We start from the raw sequence: 15,627 nt of genomic DNA on the forward strand, positions 1-15,627 counted from the left end.
ATATATATATATATATATATATATATATATATATATATATATATATATATATACAGTATATATATATTTTTTTGTTTTGTTTTAAATGTTAAAATGGCTTGCTATAGTGAATCAGAGAAAACATGCTGTGTGTTAAGACAGATCATGCCTGTGGAATGATCAGCAATTACTCAGTGATGTTTAACTCGCTCATCTCTGCTCTTCTTTTATTCAGTATGTAACAACAGTCATTCCTTACGAGAGGAGAGACGGTCCACCGTCAGTCCAAGACCTTCAGATCTTTACCAAAAGTAAGACCAAATGCTTTTTGATTTAAATAATCTGCTATATATTTCTGTATGTTAGCGTATACCATTGTTAACATTTGCTCTTCTGCAGTTTTGGAAGCTATGAGAGATCACAGTATTTTATAAAAGACCAGATCAATTTGAAGAGACAGCAGCTGTGTTTCCATTCACCTGTTAGGATGAGCATTTTGAAATAGCGCATAAAAACAATCTCTAAGGTGCAGCATGCAAGTTTGACACCCAGTGGTTGAACTAGGTATTGCATTCCTGGATTAAAACACATTCAAAAGCAGGTTGCCAGATTGACGACACCAAAAAATTCTGATTTCAGTCATGTTCTAAGCAACAGCACGCGATAGAAGAAATATTTTCCATATTAAAAGGCGTTTTTGTCACAAACAACACCTCAAATGTATATTCTGTGGTTCTGAATGGCTGAATTTAAATGTCTGTCATCAGTGCCTAATTTGTAAATTGCGAGGTCCCGGAACAGACGTGAGGTAACGGATCCAGCGTGATACCTGAGGATGGAGAGGTGTCGCACACAAAAGTGGAGAGTGGGAGGGAGGGGTGGGGGTGTTGCAGAAAAAGGATGAAAGTGAAGAGAGGGGGGTTGTCGCGGACGAAAGTCAAGAGGGTTGGGGAGTCGCAGAAGAAACTGAAAGTGAACAGCGCACGCGGTTGAGGAGGGCGATTGGTAAAATTAGGTGCCGGATGAGTTTTCAGAGGTGCCAGATCCGGATCCGGTGTGTTCCGGCACAAATTAGACCCTGTCTGTCGTTTTTCGTCCGGTGCAAACAGCCCAATTGCTTATCACTGAAAATTACATCACGTAGCGTGTTGTTAGGATACAGGGTTACAATGTGACCTGCTCACCTAATGTTTACATTTGTAATGTTTATGGTATTTGCCAATTAATAACCACCTCATGTGGAACTCTGAATCTGTGTCTCATTTTGGAAGCCACTGCTGTACACTGGAGGTTGCATTTTTCGTCACGGACACATGCTTTGAGAGCCTTCCTGACTGAATGAATCACACCAAGGCAACCCAGGCTGCTGAAATAAAATTGGCCGAACTGGCATTGGGAGGTTTAAGACAGCCATTGTGGCACGTAACGCACATTTTCAAAGCAGAATATCTGAACTTGAATGTTCACTTAGCATGTTTCTGAAATTTTACTGAACGCCAGCCTCCGTGTTCAGTTGGGGCCTGTATTTATGTTTAATGTACATGAGTGTCGTAAAAAGGTCAGAAAGTTTAACCTGGTGCCTTAAAATCAATCTGCTGTGTGTTTAATATTACATAATCACCTCAGGGATCTCAGGAAATGGAAAGGCTGATGGCTTTTTATTTGCGTCGTGTTTTTTATATTGTAACTTGTCACTACTATTTGTTTTTCTTCTGTAGGTTAGGGGTAAAGTATGGTAATTTTAGTAGTTTAATAAAATGCATTTTATTTCTGGAAATCCCTAAGCGACCCCCTGTTAAGGCTGATTTATACTTCTGCGTCAAACACCGGTGTATGCTACGGCGCGTAGCCCTTCGCCATGGCCGTCGGTGTCACTGACGTGCACCTCTCAAAAAATGTAACTACACGTCGCAACAACGTGTAGCGCAAGCTCTGTGATTGGTCGGCTTGGTAGCGCTGACAAGTCTGGGCGGGACCGAGAGCCGCGCGAATGGCACGAGTGATAGTTTACAAGTGTGGAGTCCCGTGAAGGAGCTCCGGATGGAAAGTTTTGTTTTGTGTTTACCTCAGAGTTAAAGTTGTTGCACGTCCACCATTTCCTGCCTCAAAATGAGCGAGTTTGAGCCACTTGTACATCCAGGAAGTGTTCAGGAGAAGCGAAAAACTCGACACAGAGGAACATTTACACCTCACTGCCAACTAGCATTCCGGAAGTGTATTGCAGAGCAACAGAGACAGCGCGCAGAAGTATAAATGCACAGCTACGCGCGTTGCCTGCGCCGTGAGTTACGCTGGTCACTTGACGCAGAAGTATAAACTAGGCTTTATTGTCTCATGACCTCCTGGGGGGTCCCGACCCCCATTTTGAGAACCACTGCTGTAGATCATTTGTACAGACTGTATAAACTAGCATATATCAGTGCTAACTTTTGCTCTTCTGCAGTTTTAGAAGCCATGAGAGACGACAGCGATAAAGTCCCAAGCCTCCTCACAGATTACATCCTCAAAGGTAAGGACAGAAATGCATGCAGATCAGGAACAGATGATTCACATATTTTACAGGCTAGACTGTCAGCTAAATGTAAATGACATTTGATAGCCTTCATGAATTTGTATGTCTACAGCTGTCAGAGGTAAAAAGCTTAACATAGTCAATAAACACACTACACACAGTCACACAACTTCAGCAACAACACTGTTAAACTTCTGATAACGCTTTCAAATTTAAAACGAAAATCAAAAGACGTCTCGATTTTCTCTTTTATGGTGAAAAACAAATTTTAAAAAAAATTCAAAATTTTTTTGATTTTCATATTTTATTTCAAATAACAAAAAATAAAATTACCAGAAAACTAAACGAATAAAGACTTGTTCTTTTCTCGTTCATGGTGATGCAATGCTGACCTGCTAACCTACTATAGGCTATTATTTTTCCCACCTAATAATGTTATAAAAGGTATTTTCTTGTAATAACAGGATTTTGTTAATACATATTTTCCTCACTGAAGCTGGTTAAATGGAACTGCATAATTAATGATATATGTATTATTTGCATTGCTAAACAGTTTTCTGATAATAACGTTTATTGTTAAAATTACTTCCACTTCAGCAGTGACAGTAACATTGGGCATTCGTTTGAAATCATTGCTCATCTCTCTGCGTTATAGTTACGTAGACCCACTGTAGCACGGTGATGACGCATGCAACTCATCTGCAAGCTTAGTGATAGTCAGGTGTTTACGCAGCATGCCTTCTTTCAGATAAAATTAATTGTTAATTTATTTCTTTAAATACTTTGACTTATTGAAATGTGCATAACGAACAACTGTAATAATGCCTCTATCACCTGAAATGATTCCTGGTAAAACTTCAGGAACTGGAAGTATTATGGTTTTACCAATATTAAAACTTTCTTTTCAGAAAAGTGTTCGGTAAAGCAGCCTAATGCTAACATGTAATGTCAAAATAAAGGTTGTTTCATATAAAACATGCTAACAAAAAATAAATATATAGCCTATAACCGGCGCTTATATGAGAAATATATTGTCTTACTGAGGAAAATGCCTTAACAAAATAGCAAGAAAATATCTTATATAACATTATTAAGTGGGGAAAATAATAGCCTATAGTAGGCTAGCTTGTCAGCATTGCATCACCGTGAATGAGTCGGCCTATCTGCTTTCTGAATATGAAAAAGCAAGCCTTTATTTGTTTGGTTTTCTGGTAATTTTTATTTTTTTTATTTAGTTTTTTAGTTTTTTACCATGAAAAAGAAAAACTAGCAATTTTTAGATTTTCGTTTTAAAATTCAAAAACGAAAATCAAAAAACGCGTTAAAGTTCAATTTTAATTTTTAAATTTTAAAACGAAAATCAAAAACGACTTGTTTCCAACGACCCAAAAGATACACTAACCTTAGAAGCATTTCACCTGAGGCACCATTTACACTACATTGTTTTTCTTATATAGTTAAAATCAGAATTATTCGACCCCCTTTTAATTTTATTTTTTATATTTCCCAAATGATGTTTAACAGAGCAAGGAAACTTTCACAGTATGTCTAATAATATTTTTTTCTTCTGGAGAAAGTCTGATTTGTTTTATTTATTGAATATTAATAGAATTAATTAATTAATAGAAGATTAACTTTTTAAAACCATTTTAAGGTCAAAATTATTAGCCCCTTCAAGCTTTCAATAGTCTACAGAACAAACCATTGTTATATAATAATTTCCCTCATTACCCTAACCTGCCTAGTTAACCTAATTACCCTAGTTAAGCCTTTAAATGTCACTTTAAGCTGTATAGAAGTGTCTTGAAAAATATCTAGTCAAATATTATTTACTGTCATCATGTCAAAGAGAAAAGAAATGAGTTATTAAAACTATTGTGTTTAGAAATGTGTTGAAAAAAATCTGCTCTCCGTTAAACAGAAGTTGGGGAAATAAACAAGAGGGCGAATAATTCTGACTTCAACTGCATACACAAGAGTTTGACTGTGGTTTCTCTTTCTCAGTTCTCTGTCCCACCTAGAGAGAGGAGGGTCTCCTGTGGTCTGCGGTTTCACAATCGTCCCTGCAGGAGTTCGGTTCACTGTGTTCCTCAGATTGCATGACATGTTTGGCCTGATCTGCACCTCTTCTGTTCTTCTCTGCATGTTTTTCAGCACAGGTTTGCAGTATTCAGTGTTTGTGTGTTTCCAGATCTGTATTTGAGGACTTGTGCCAGTTGTAAAATCAGCTGGGCACCGGCAGAAGTTGGTGATTTTGTCTGTATGTGCAAGACTTCTGGATCATCTCAGTTTATATATAAATAAGTCAAATTATTTAAGAAGGGCAGCAGATGATAAAACCGTTTTTTATTCTGATTGGAGCTCGGGCCAAAAATCATTTGAGAAATCCATTCTGAGATTATGAGAAAGCATCGCTATTCTGTCTTATATCTAATCTGAGCTAAGTTTTTAAAGTCTACGTGAAATCAAAATCTTCCTTCATTTTGTTAACAACACCAAACTTTCAATGATTCAGTTGCTTCCCAAAGGACAAAATAGGCTAGTTTTAACAGCAGATGACGCTCTAGGCTACTTTTAACAGCAGATGGCGCTCTAGGGCAGTTTATAACAGCAGATGGCGCTCTAGGCAAGTTTTAACAGCAGATGGCGCTCTAGGCAAGTTTTAACAGCAGATGGTGCTCTAGGCTAGTTTTAACAGCAGATGGTGCTCTAGGCTAGTTTTAACAGCAGATGGCGCTCTAGGGCAGTTATAACAGCAGAGGGCACTCTAGGCTAGTTTTAACAGCAGATGGCGCTCTAGGCTAGTTTTAACAGCATATGGCGCTCTAGGCTAGTTTTAACAGCAGATGGTGCTCAAGGGCAGTTATAACAGCAGAGGGCACTCTAGGCTAGTTTTAACAGCAGATGGCGCTCTAGGCTAGTTTTAACAGCATATGGCGCTCTAGGCTAGTTTTAACAGCAGATGGCGCTCTAGGCTAGTTTTAACAGCAGATGGTGCTCTAGGGCAGTTTATAACAGCAGATGGCACTCTAGGCAAGTTTTAACAGCAGATGGCGCTCTAGGCTAGTTTTAACAGCAGATGAGGTTCTAGACCAGTTTTTAACAGCAGATGGCGCTCTCGGGCCGTTTATAACAGCAGATGATGCTCTATACCAGGGGTTTTGTTTGGCTAATTTTACTCTCACTTCTTTCGCCATATTTTTTGACAAGATCCACACATGCGGCTGTCAGTAAAGGACCGCGCACACACATTGCAAAATGGGTAAGTTTTTTCCTTCCATTCGGCGTGCCGTATTAAATTCCATTGAAACAACACTCTTCCACCAGTCCTCACTCCTTATTTGCGTCGAATACCCCAGTTTGTCATGGGAGCATAAATGAAATGTTCATGAGCGAAAGTGAAACTGCCGAACTGCAGTTAAAGTCACCCAAAATTACAGGAAACTCTACAGGAAACGTGTGTAGCTTGGTAATGCAACATTCAAAAAGCACTTCATGTAGACACCTTAATTATATTATTGTCTATTAAGGCAAATAACTAGATTACAGATGTCCATGTAAATGTAGTCAGTAGTGTCTTTGAAGTAAGTGAAAGATCCAGAACGGCACTTTTTTGTCAGACGACTTACCGATTTTACTTTCATTCACCATCATTATTTTTAAAAAGCACCCGCTCCATTTTATTTGTATATATTTTACTCAAACACATTAACTCTACAGGTGCCTGATAGTTAGACGTGGAGCAGCTGACACTAATCAGATTCACTCTAGTGCTGGCGCCCCACAGTTTGAAAATTCTCGCTCTAGACCAGTTTTTATCAGCAGATGGTGCTCTAGGCTAGTTTAGCAACAAACAGCGCTCTAGGCTAGTTTTAACAGCAGACGACGCTCTAGGCTAATCATACCATAACTGAAATGCTTGCAAGAAAATCAGGTATTAAGTTAGAAGATGAATGTAAAAGTTGCTACGAAAACTCTTGTAAGTTGTACATTTTTCGAACTTCATTTGTAATACTTTTAGGTTCAAGTTGTGTTTGTAAGGAATTGTGTGCAAACATAATATTGAAGCGCTGTCTGCCGTTTAAAACTGAGCCACAAGAGAGAGAACAGCGATGCATTTTGAAAATCTCAATGAATTTAATAAGTTAAAGTAGCAGTTTAGCAGTTGTGAGTAACATAACAGATTGTTTTTGTACTGATAAAATAAGTAGAGGTAAACGACACTGGAAGGCTTCATGTTATGTTACTCATGTTATGAAAGGCCTGCTCCATTAGGGCGGACAGTACTAATGAAGACTGAGAGAGAGAGAGAGATGTGGGTTTATGAAGTTATTAACATCCCATGGTAAGCGTTCATTTATCCAAGTACTGTATGATTGAAATCAGTGGTTCTCAACCAATGGTTGTGCTAATATTATGTATGTATTATTACAATTAAAATATAACAGCACGCAAATAGTAAAACTTTCACCAATTGTTTTAACGACTTGCATTAAAATTATTGTGTTACTATGGAAACTTTTGGATGATAATAACTAACCAGTCCCATTCTGAAAACGTACCTCTATATACGTTTCTAGAGGCCGCGAAATACGTCCCACGATGTTCGTTGAGATCAAGAGGCCGCTGTGTATACTTTTTATATCTCAAATTTCTCTCGCGAGTGCCATTCGCGCATGCTGTTCTCACGTAAACCCACCAGAGGCCGCTGTTGACTAACTGAATGACTGACTGACTGACTGACCAATCGACTGACCCACTCTCCTTCCCTAAACCCAACCAATTTTATCGATTGACCCGCCCACCCACTTCCCTAAACCCAACCAACAATTTTCAAAAGCAATCCAGAAAAAAAAGCTCCCGTCTGATTTACACAACACTTTCAGATTTCACTACATTTTTACCCTGTTATTCACTTGTTTATATTATTTTGGATTCTGTTTTTGTCTTGCCTGCTTTCTGGAACCGTTGTTCACCAGACTCGAACCCCATCATCATGGTCAACTACTCTCTGCATCGCAAGTCCGCCGATTTACATGACGAGCTAACTAGACAAACTGGTCGCAGCGAGAAAGTCATCCACACGGAGGTAAGCGGTCAGTTGGTAAGCGTAAAAAGGAACGGCGTCATTCCGCCCCGTAGCGTTCAATTAAAAAAATGAAATGCAGCCATATATACCTCTGACTACGTAATTTGCGGTCTCCAGAAACGTACACAGGACTAAGTTTTCAGAATGCGCCTGTGTTGAATAGAAATGTTATTAATTTAATTTAATTAAAAATGTAAAAATAAAAACCTAATAATTATACCTAAATAACTTGAATGGATGAAGTGAAGCTTAATCTATTTTGCATCTGTTATTTGATGCATTTGACCAATTGTTTGGACTGAGTCTCTTAATTTCTCTTACATTAATGAAACGATGTGATGAGTTTTAGTCATTTTGGCTTTTGTATGATAATTTCTGCTCTGTTTTGCACCATTTATTCCCTCTGAGAGCCACTGATCTTCAACAAGTATCACTGTTGAGTCATCATGGGATATTGTAGTTCCAATCCTAAGGGTTGATTAGTTGTGTGTTGTGTTCTCTTTTCTTTCTTTACATGCTGTATTTCTCAGATCGACTGAACTCTAACAGTGAATCTACTTTTAATGCCTTATTTCACCAAACATCCCTTCAACTCATAAGAAGAGCTTAACTACAGCGAGTTTGCCTTTAAAAGTGCCCTGTTATGCTAGTTTAAATGTTTTCAGTTTAGATTCAGAGATCTCTTACAACAGGTTTATATTCATCAATATAAACTAATAGAACCTTTATTTTCTCATAAGCCCCACTGCAGCATCAGCAGTTTTCTCACTGCTTCTCATTGGTTGGTTCAAGGATCTTCTCCGTCTGGTCCAGTGGTCGTTCTCTGCTCTGATTGGTCAGATGACTAAATTCTGCTCTAATTTGTCAGATGACTATACACTTCTCTGATTGGTCAGAATGCTTTACTCTGCTCTGATTGGTCAGATGACTTAACTCTTCTCCAATTGGTCAGATGGCTTTATTATGCTCTGAATGGTCTGATAGCCATACTCTGCTCTGAGTGGTCAGGTTTTCTGCGCGCATGTGTCAGTTTGCTTTCACCAGTGTTTTTCAGTTGCACATAGAGAATAACAAACTTGCGCTTGCGAAAGACGCCCAAATGTGAATGGCCCCTCAACATCTTTACTCTGGGATTACCACTGAAAATTAATACACTTCCATAAAGTAAATCGCATCTCAAAGCTTACTGGGGCTCGTTTTTTTTGCACCATCTCCCCATGTTGCCCCTAGAAAGATGCCGCCCTGGGCGATCACCAAAATTCCCCATGCTTAAATCGGCCACTGCTCATGAGAAAACAAAAAGTCATGTTTTTTTTGTTTAGTTTTTTTTACCTTATCAACTCCTTTAGCAGAAATATCTTTGCTTGTCATCACTTTACAACTGACAGCCCTTTTACATTCAGATTACACGAAAGCTAATATCTGAGAAGCATAATGGGGCACTTTAGCGCTGGTTTTGCTGATCTGATGAGGAATCTGTATGTTTGAGTCTATGCACTGAGCAGCCATTCAGTCGAGATGCAGACCCGCAGAACCACACACATTTCAGGCACGCACAATCTAGCACACACGATTTAGGCAAACCATATATGGTAACTAACTCACGACTTAGGAGCATTATCGCCACCTATTGAATACTTATAAATATGGTTTCCCATTTCAGTCATTATTTCCTTATTATATAGTAACGATTATTTTAACATCTCTGCAGTTTCTGAACTCAAATTATGTAAATAAAAATAAGCTCATTCAGGATCATAATATTATCATTCTTGGTTAAAATCGTTTTGTTGTAAAATATAAAAGCAAACAATAATGTGTCACATTAAAACTAATTACTATAGTTAATCATTTAAACAATATGTAATATAGACCTAATTATAAACTGATTATCTTAACTGATTATCTGATTTTAATTTAAACTATATTTTACTAAACTGTAGCAACTGTTAGTAATATATATATATATATATATATATATATATATATATATATATATATATATAAAATTATTTAATTATTTTTTAACAGCTAATTTGTTTATATTGCTAAATTTGTTGCTCCTATAGTTACAACAAATTACCAGTACTTTATGGTTTAAAAACAATATACTGCTTACTATAAATTACTATAGTATTTAATGTGGAAAATCATTCATTAAAAAGTTATTAGAAAATTATGCAAATAAATACTATTAAATCGCTTGAGTAAAATATTAATATAGTGTTATACATTTATTAATATTTTTATTAAATATAAAGATGTATTATTGCCTATATTAGCTTACTATTATTTCCTTCATTATAAATGAATCCATTATATGAATTAAACCTGTCCAATTTAGATCATTTAGCAAGGCCAGCAAATAAGTGTCTGCTATATTGACTCAGTCAGATATGGCGATCGGAAACATTGTTCCCCATTCGCCCATCTCGATCGCAATATTTGTGAAATAGTAAACACTATTGTTTATTGTGTACAATATTTATTAACAATATATATAAAATATATTGATGACAATGTCCGAGAAGATGTTAAAAACATTACATCCGTCGTAACCATATGGTTTGCCTAGATCGTGTGTGCGCCTAAAACGTGTGTGGTTCTGCGGGCCTGCAGCTGGATATTATTGATTCAGTCTGATGGGGAAAAAAAAACGACCTGTTACTGTATTTTCATGACTTGAGACACGTTGAGCCTTATTAAACAAATCTACATGCTGGTCAGATTGTATTACAGTTTGAATGTAAGATCTGCTTGTGTGCCTATTCAGTTGAATACGTAACGAGATAACGTGCTAATTAATGACCAGTCCGCTATTCCAGAGGTTTAGTCTGTTCTTTGTGTTACACTAATAATGACTGGACATTAATGTTGTGTCTTACAGCTTTGTATACGATGTATAAACTATTGCAATGTATGTTTCTTACTTTTATTTTTACTTTTCAAAAAATAAAATATATATTTAACATTGCATTGATCTGATTATCTTCTGCTTTACAGCAAAAAAATAAGTGTTCGCAACACCTGGAGTAATAATAATGCCTTCATTTTGTGACAAATGAGTGCTCATGATGTACTACCTTGTCCTACAATAAAAGTCTTGAAAGTAATTAATAATGAATACCCTTATAGATAAGGTGGGGAGCTCAGTCACCCGGGAGAAGCTCAGAGTAGAGCTGCTGCTTCTCCACATTGAGAGAAGTCAGCTGAGGTGGCTTTGCATCTGTTTCGGATGCCTTCCTACCTAGGGAGGTGTTCCAGGCATGTCCCACCGGGAGGAGGCCTCGGGGAAGACCCAGGACACGCTGGACTGACTGGTCTCTTGGTTGGCCTGGGAACGCCTTGGGATCCCTCCAGAGGAGCTGGAGGAAGTGTCTGGGGTTCTCTCCCTTAGATATATACACTAGATATTGTGTACGGACCCTGAGTATGCGTTGATAGCGCCGCCACATTTGTAAAGTGCTCCCGGGACACAAGTCAATCAACCGCACGAGTCAAGACCAAAGCCAATGTGAAGATGCTGGACTTTAATCAACTGAAAAGCAAATGAGAAGAAGGGGGCGGGGCATATCACACACTAGAGAGCATGTGATTGGTCAGAAGATTTGATGATAAACGTTAGGTGAAATGAGGTGAAAGAATCTATCCATTTTTTGGACGCAACTGACAAACTGCAAGCTTTAGTGTTTATATCAAGCCTATATCTTCTAAATGCAAATGTGTTCTAGCTTATAGATATTCTATAACTAACATACCAATTCTGACATCTAAAAAAAACTATATTTATTTTCACAGGACCTTCAAGTTGCATTAAAAAGTGCACTGAGAACAAAGTTCATGTTAATATCTGACTGCCATAATACACCATGTTTGTTTTGAATTATTCTCCGATTGCCAAGTGCCTGTCAGTGTATAATCTCCACACTTATAGAGTTTATACATCATTAACCACATGTAGCCTAAATAGTGCACTACTTAGACACTAAATCACATTTATGATCAGACCACAAGTGATCATATACAGAATAAACAATAACAAAAATAATGAGGGTATATGAAAACTGCTCATTCACTGATATAAAGGGATGCAGTGCAAAGCAAGACTATAGTACTAGTTAGTGTACAGTAAATAAGTATCATTGCAGTACAGCACTGTTGGCAGAGAGCAGGCTTGTGCTCCGTTAAACAGGCTGTGAAATTGAAATCATGTGTTGGTCCTGCTGTTTTTGGGGCAGGTTCTCTTCAGAAGAACAGATTACTGTTGTTTTGCTCTCTCAGGCTGCACATACGCTGAGGAAAAAATGGATCTCAAAGCTGTCAAGTTTCTTTTGTGCGTCATTTGTTTGGTGAAGTCCAGTCCTGAGCAGAGCCTGACAAAGAGGAAGAACGGGAAAAAAGGTAAACACACTTTAAACATTACATTTGACACCAAACACTTGATGCATCTCTGAAGTAAATGATTATTATGTTGCCTTGGGGAAGCCATTATATTGAATATCAGATTATTCTGACCCATATATATATACACTAGATATCGCATAGGGACCCTGAGCATGCGTCAATAGCGCCGCCACATTGGTACAGTGCTCCCAGGACAAATGTCATTCAACCGCACTAGTCAAGACAGTGTTATTACGTGAAGATGCGGGACTTTAGCGCTGTCTACGGGTGTAGTAACGAGCAAACAAAGAAAACAAAGGCAGAACATTTCATAGGTAATATTATGTTTTTTTCTGTTTTTTATGTTCTGAACTTTTGTGCTAATCAGGTAACGTTATTGATGATAACAGTCACTTACTGCATTCACCATACGGCAAAGCAGCGGCAACTCGCACTAAACACTCGGCTTATGCTAGTTTTGTTGAATAAAACCAGCAAACAATGCAAAAGAAATATGACAACGAGATGCTGCGCTGCCAGAAACTTGTATTATTGTCGGCTAACGTTAGTGAAAGAGTCGTTCGGGGGGATTCATTCACAAGCGAATCGCTCCCTCCGTCAGTATGAGAAGTGAAAGCAGTAGAGGAGCTGTGTTTCAGGACATTATTAGATCAAATTTAATAGGGAGGGTGGATAGTACATTTCTGTACACACAAACACAAGCTTTTTGTCAGGAATGCACGTGCGGTCACTGATCCATCAATGTAGAAAAGTGATGTAAAATTAAAATGTTCGTAATTAGAAAAAAAAAATTACATACTAACATCCAGGAAAACTCCCGATCACAGATATATGTGTATATGTGTATATCTCTGGCTTTGGATGGCCACAGTCCTCCACTGTACCTTGGTCCCGCATTCATTTCAAAGGAGCGCTACCCTGTAGCAAGATGGCGGCGCTATTGACGCATTCCGTCCAATAGACAACAATAGGCCAGGCGACATCTAGTGTATATATCTATGATTCTGACCTATGTTTCTAAACACTTCCCTTCCTAGAGCTTTAAACCACCAAACATGCTAGTGCTCTTCAGGCTAATCTGAAATATGTTGCTATGTCTTTTAGAACTGGTCAGACTTATGATTTTCGTTTTATTCAAAGGGCTCTATTTAAATGATCTAAACGCAAAGTCTAAAACACACATGGCGCAAAAAAATTAATCCACTTTTGCTATTTTAAGGAGAGAAAAATACACTCTGCTCCTGGCGCATGGTCTAACAGGGTTGAGCTTATTCTCCTAAAGCAGGGGTCACCAATCTCGGTCCTGGAGGGCCGGTGTCCCTGCAGGGTTTAGCTCCAACTTGCCTCAACACACCTGCCTGGATGTTTCAATTATACCTAGTAAGACCTTGATTAGCTTGTTCAGGTGTGTTTGATTAGGGTTGGAGCTAAAATGTGCAGGACACGGGCCCTCCAGAAACAAGTTTGATGACCCCTGTCCTAATGAGTTCTGGGTGTGTTTCGAGCATAACCTGCATTAAACCAATCAAAGTCTCATCTCTCATTCCCTTAAGAGTCAGTTGTGTCGCACCGCATTTGCTACATACATGGCGGAGTTTATAAGTGTAAAAACTGAACGCTTCACTAGCGAGAAAAGAGTTAAACAGAGCATCTGCAGCCAGAGGATAAAGAACGAGCCTCCTTCATTCAGCCTCTTTACTTTCTCTTTACTTTCACTCTTTACTCCTTTACTTTGGTGGAGGAAACGGTGGAAACTCACTCCACTGAACACATCTATTAGCCCACATATTTAATTTAGTTTGTTAAGCACAAAGATTTGCTTCAGAACTATTTCTAAATTCAGTTCTAATCTCCAGCAAAGCAATAAATGAACAATAATAATGAAGTGTGCTCAGAAAACTGAGATATATTCAAACACGATAGAGCCACTTCAGTAGAAGGGGATGATTGGGAGGCCATGATTGTAAGGGCTGGTTGAGGGACTTTGGCCAGAACACCGGGGCTACACCCCTGCTCTTTACGAGAAGTGCCATGGGATTCTTAATGACCACAGAGAGTCAGGACCTGGGTTTAACGTCTCATCCGAAAGACGGCACTCACTGACGGTGTAGTGTCCCCTTCACTTGGGGCTTTAGGACTCACACAGACCACAGGTTGAGCGCCCCCTGCTGGCCTCTCTAACAACAGCAACGTAGTTTTCCCATGTGGTCTCCCATCCAGATACTGACCAGGCTCAGCCCTGCTTATCTTCAGTGAGTAACCGGTCTTGGGCTGCAGGGGGATATAACTGTGGCAGTATATTATTTTGTCCTCAACAGAGGAAAGAAACTCATAAAGGTCTGGAACCACTTCAAAGTGACTACGTGTTTGTTTTCGGGTGAACTATCTCTTTCATTCATGTGTCAATATATTGCTAAGCTAAATCATTCTGTTTTTCTTAAGTATGTACTAGACAAGGCTCTCTCAAGCCAGCATAAATGCAGAGCTTTCCATCTAGCTGCAAATTTCGATTCAGACTGACCTTATGTAAATTCTTGTGTCATTTCTGTCCTTGTGTGGTAAAAAGAGTCGAACAGCGCTGCTATTGAAGAGCTGAAGAAACAGATCGATCAGATCATTCAGGATCTCAATCTGCTGAAGGAACAACAGGCCTTACAAACAGGTTTGATCACGATTCACACATTCAGGCTCAAATAAGTAAATACCAGCACATTAAGCTCTCTCAGTCATTGTAGCGATCAGACAAACATCCGTTATACTTTCTCCTCTCCATCCCTTTTCAGTGTGTCTAAAAGGCTTCAAGATCCCAGGCAAATGCTTTCTTGTGGACACAGTGAAGAAAGATTTCCACTCGGCCAATGATGATTGCATTGCTAAAGGAGGGATTCTCAGCACTCCAATGTCCGGCCATGAAAACGACCAGCTCCAGGAGTACGTCCAGCAGACCGTCGGCCCAGAAACACACATCTGGCTGGGGGTCAATGACATGATAAAGGAGGGTGAGTGGATAGACTTGACAGGCTCACCAATACGCTTTAAGAACTGGGAATCGGAGATTACACACCAGCCTGATGGAGGACGCACACACAACTGCGCTGTCCTGTCCAGTACGGCCAACGGGAAGTGGTTTGATGAGGACTGCCGTGGAGAAAAGGCGTCTGTGTGCCAGTTTAATATCGTTTGAATTATTAAAGGGGTGGTATTAGAGGGGTAGCAGTGGTCCCCCAAGAATATGCATGGCTCGCCTGATAATTCACTGAAAAATCCTGTACATTTATGGTACAATGCTATTGGATTAAAGTGCTGTCAATTTCACAATGCTCAATGCTGTTGGACTAAAGTGCTGTCAATTACACAACACTCAACGCCATTGGATTGAAGCGCTGTCAATTAGACAACACTCAACACCATTGGATTAGAGCACTGTCAATTAAACAACACTCAATGCCATTGGTTTAGAGCGCTGTCAATTACACAACACTCAATGCCATTGGTTTAGAGCACTGTCAATTACACAATAGTCAACGCCATTGTTTTAGAGCACTGTCAATTACACAATAGTCAATGCCATTGTTTTAGAGCACTGTCAATTACACAATAGTCAATGCCATTGGTATAGAGCACTGTCAATTACACAATAGTC

The 15,627-nt window shown here is 38.9% G+C and overlaps 2 protein-coding genes across 5 annotated transcripts in view; both read left to right on the top strand.

The window, feature by feature from the left end:
* The window catches only part of fez2a (fasciculation and elongation protein zeta 2a), a 17,764-nt gene extending 8,884 nt beyond the window's left edge, over positions 1–8,880 (top strand). For 2 of the 4 annotated variants that reach the window (XR_015510812.1, XR_015510813.1), the window contains 4 exons: positions 215–290; positions 2,423–2,488; positions 4,496–5,195; positions 5,251–7,265. Coding sequence is in view for 2 of the 4 variants with exons in the window: in XM_087286439.1 (XP_087142565.1) it covers positions 215–290; positions 2,423–2,488; positions 4,496–4,512 (159 nt within the window). In the remaining 2 variants the exon portion in view is untranslated. Of the gene's footprint in view, positions 1–214; positions 291–2,422; positions 2,489–4,495 lie in introns of all 4 variants that reach the window. The other 2 variants (XM_087286439.1, XM_087286438.1) reach the window with 2 other exon arrangements.
* clec3ba (C-type lectin domain family 3, member Ba) lies at positions 4,522–15,309 on the top strand. The gene is made up of 4 exons (XM_087286440.1): positions 4,522–4,650; positions 11,862–11,981; positions 14,551–14,646; positions 14,768–15,309. The coding sequence occupies exons 1-4, from the start codon at positions 4,596–4,598 to the stop codon at positions 15,166–15,168; spliced, it is 672 nt and encodes a 223-aa protein (XP_087142566.1). The 5' UTR covers positions 4,522–4,595; the 3' UTR covers positions 15,169–15,309.
* The last annotated feature ends 318 nt before the right edge of the window (positions 15,310–15,627 follow it).

This window comes from Danio rerio, chromosome 16, assembly GCF_052040795.2.
Source record: "Danio rerio strain M-AB ecotype USA chromosome 16, GRCz13ab, whole genome shotgun sequence".
NCBI lineage: Eukaryota > Metazoa > Chordata > Actinopteri > Cypriniformes > Danionidae > Danio > Danio rerio.

What these genes read in the sequence shown, in the direction of transcription:
- clec3ba (XM_087286440.1), top strand. Translation starts at nt 4,596, where the DNA reads ATGTTTGGCCTGATCTGCACCTCTTCTGTTCTTCTCTGCATGTTTTTC. An exon ending in CTGCATGTTTTTCAGCACAG is followed by an intron (nt 4,651 to 11,861) that starts GTTTGCAGTATT and finishes TTGCTCTCTCAG; the next exon opens with GCTGCACATACGCTGAGGAA. An exon ending in GAGGAAGAACGGGAAAAAAG is followed by an intron (nt 11,982 to 14,550) that starts GTAAACACACTT and finishes TGTGGTAAAAAG; the next exon opens with AGTCGAACAGCGCTGCTATT.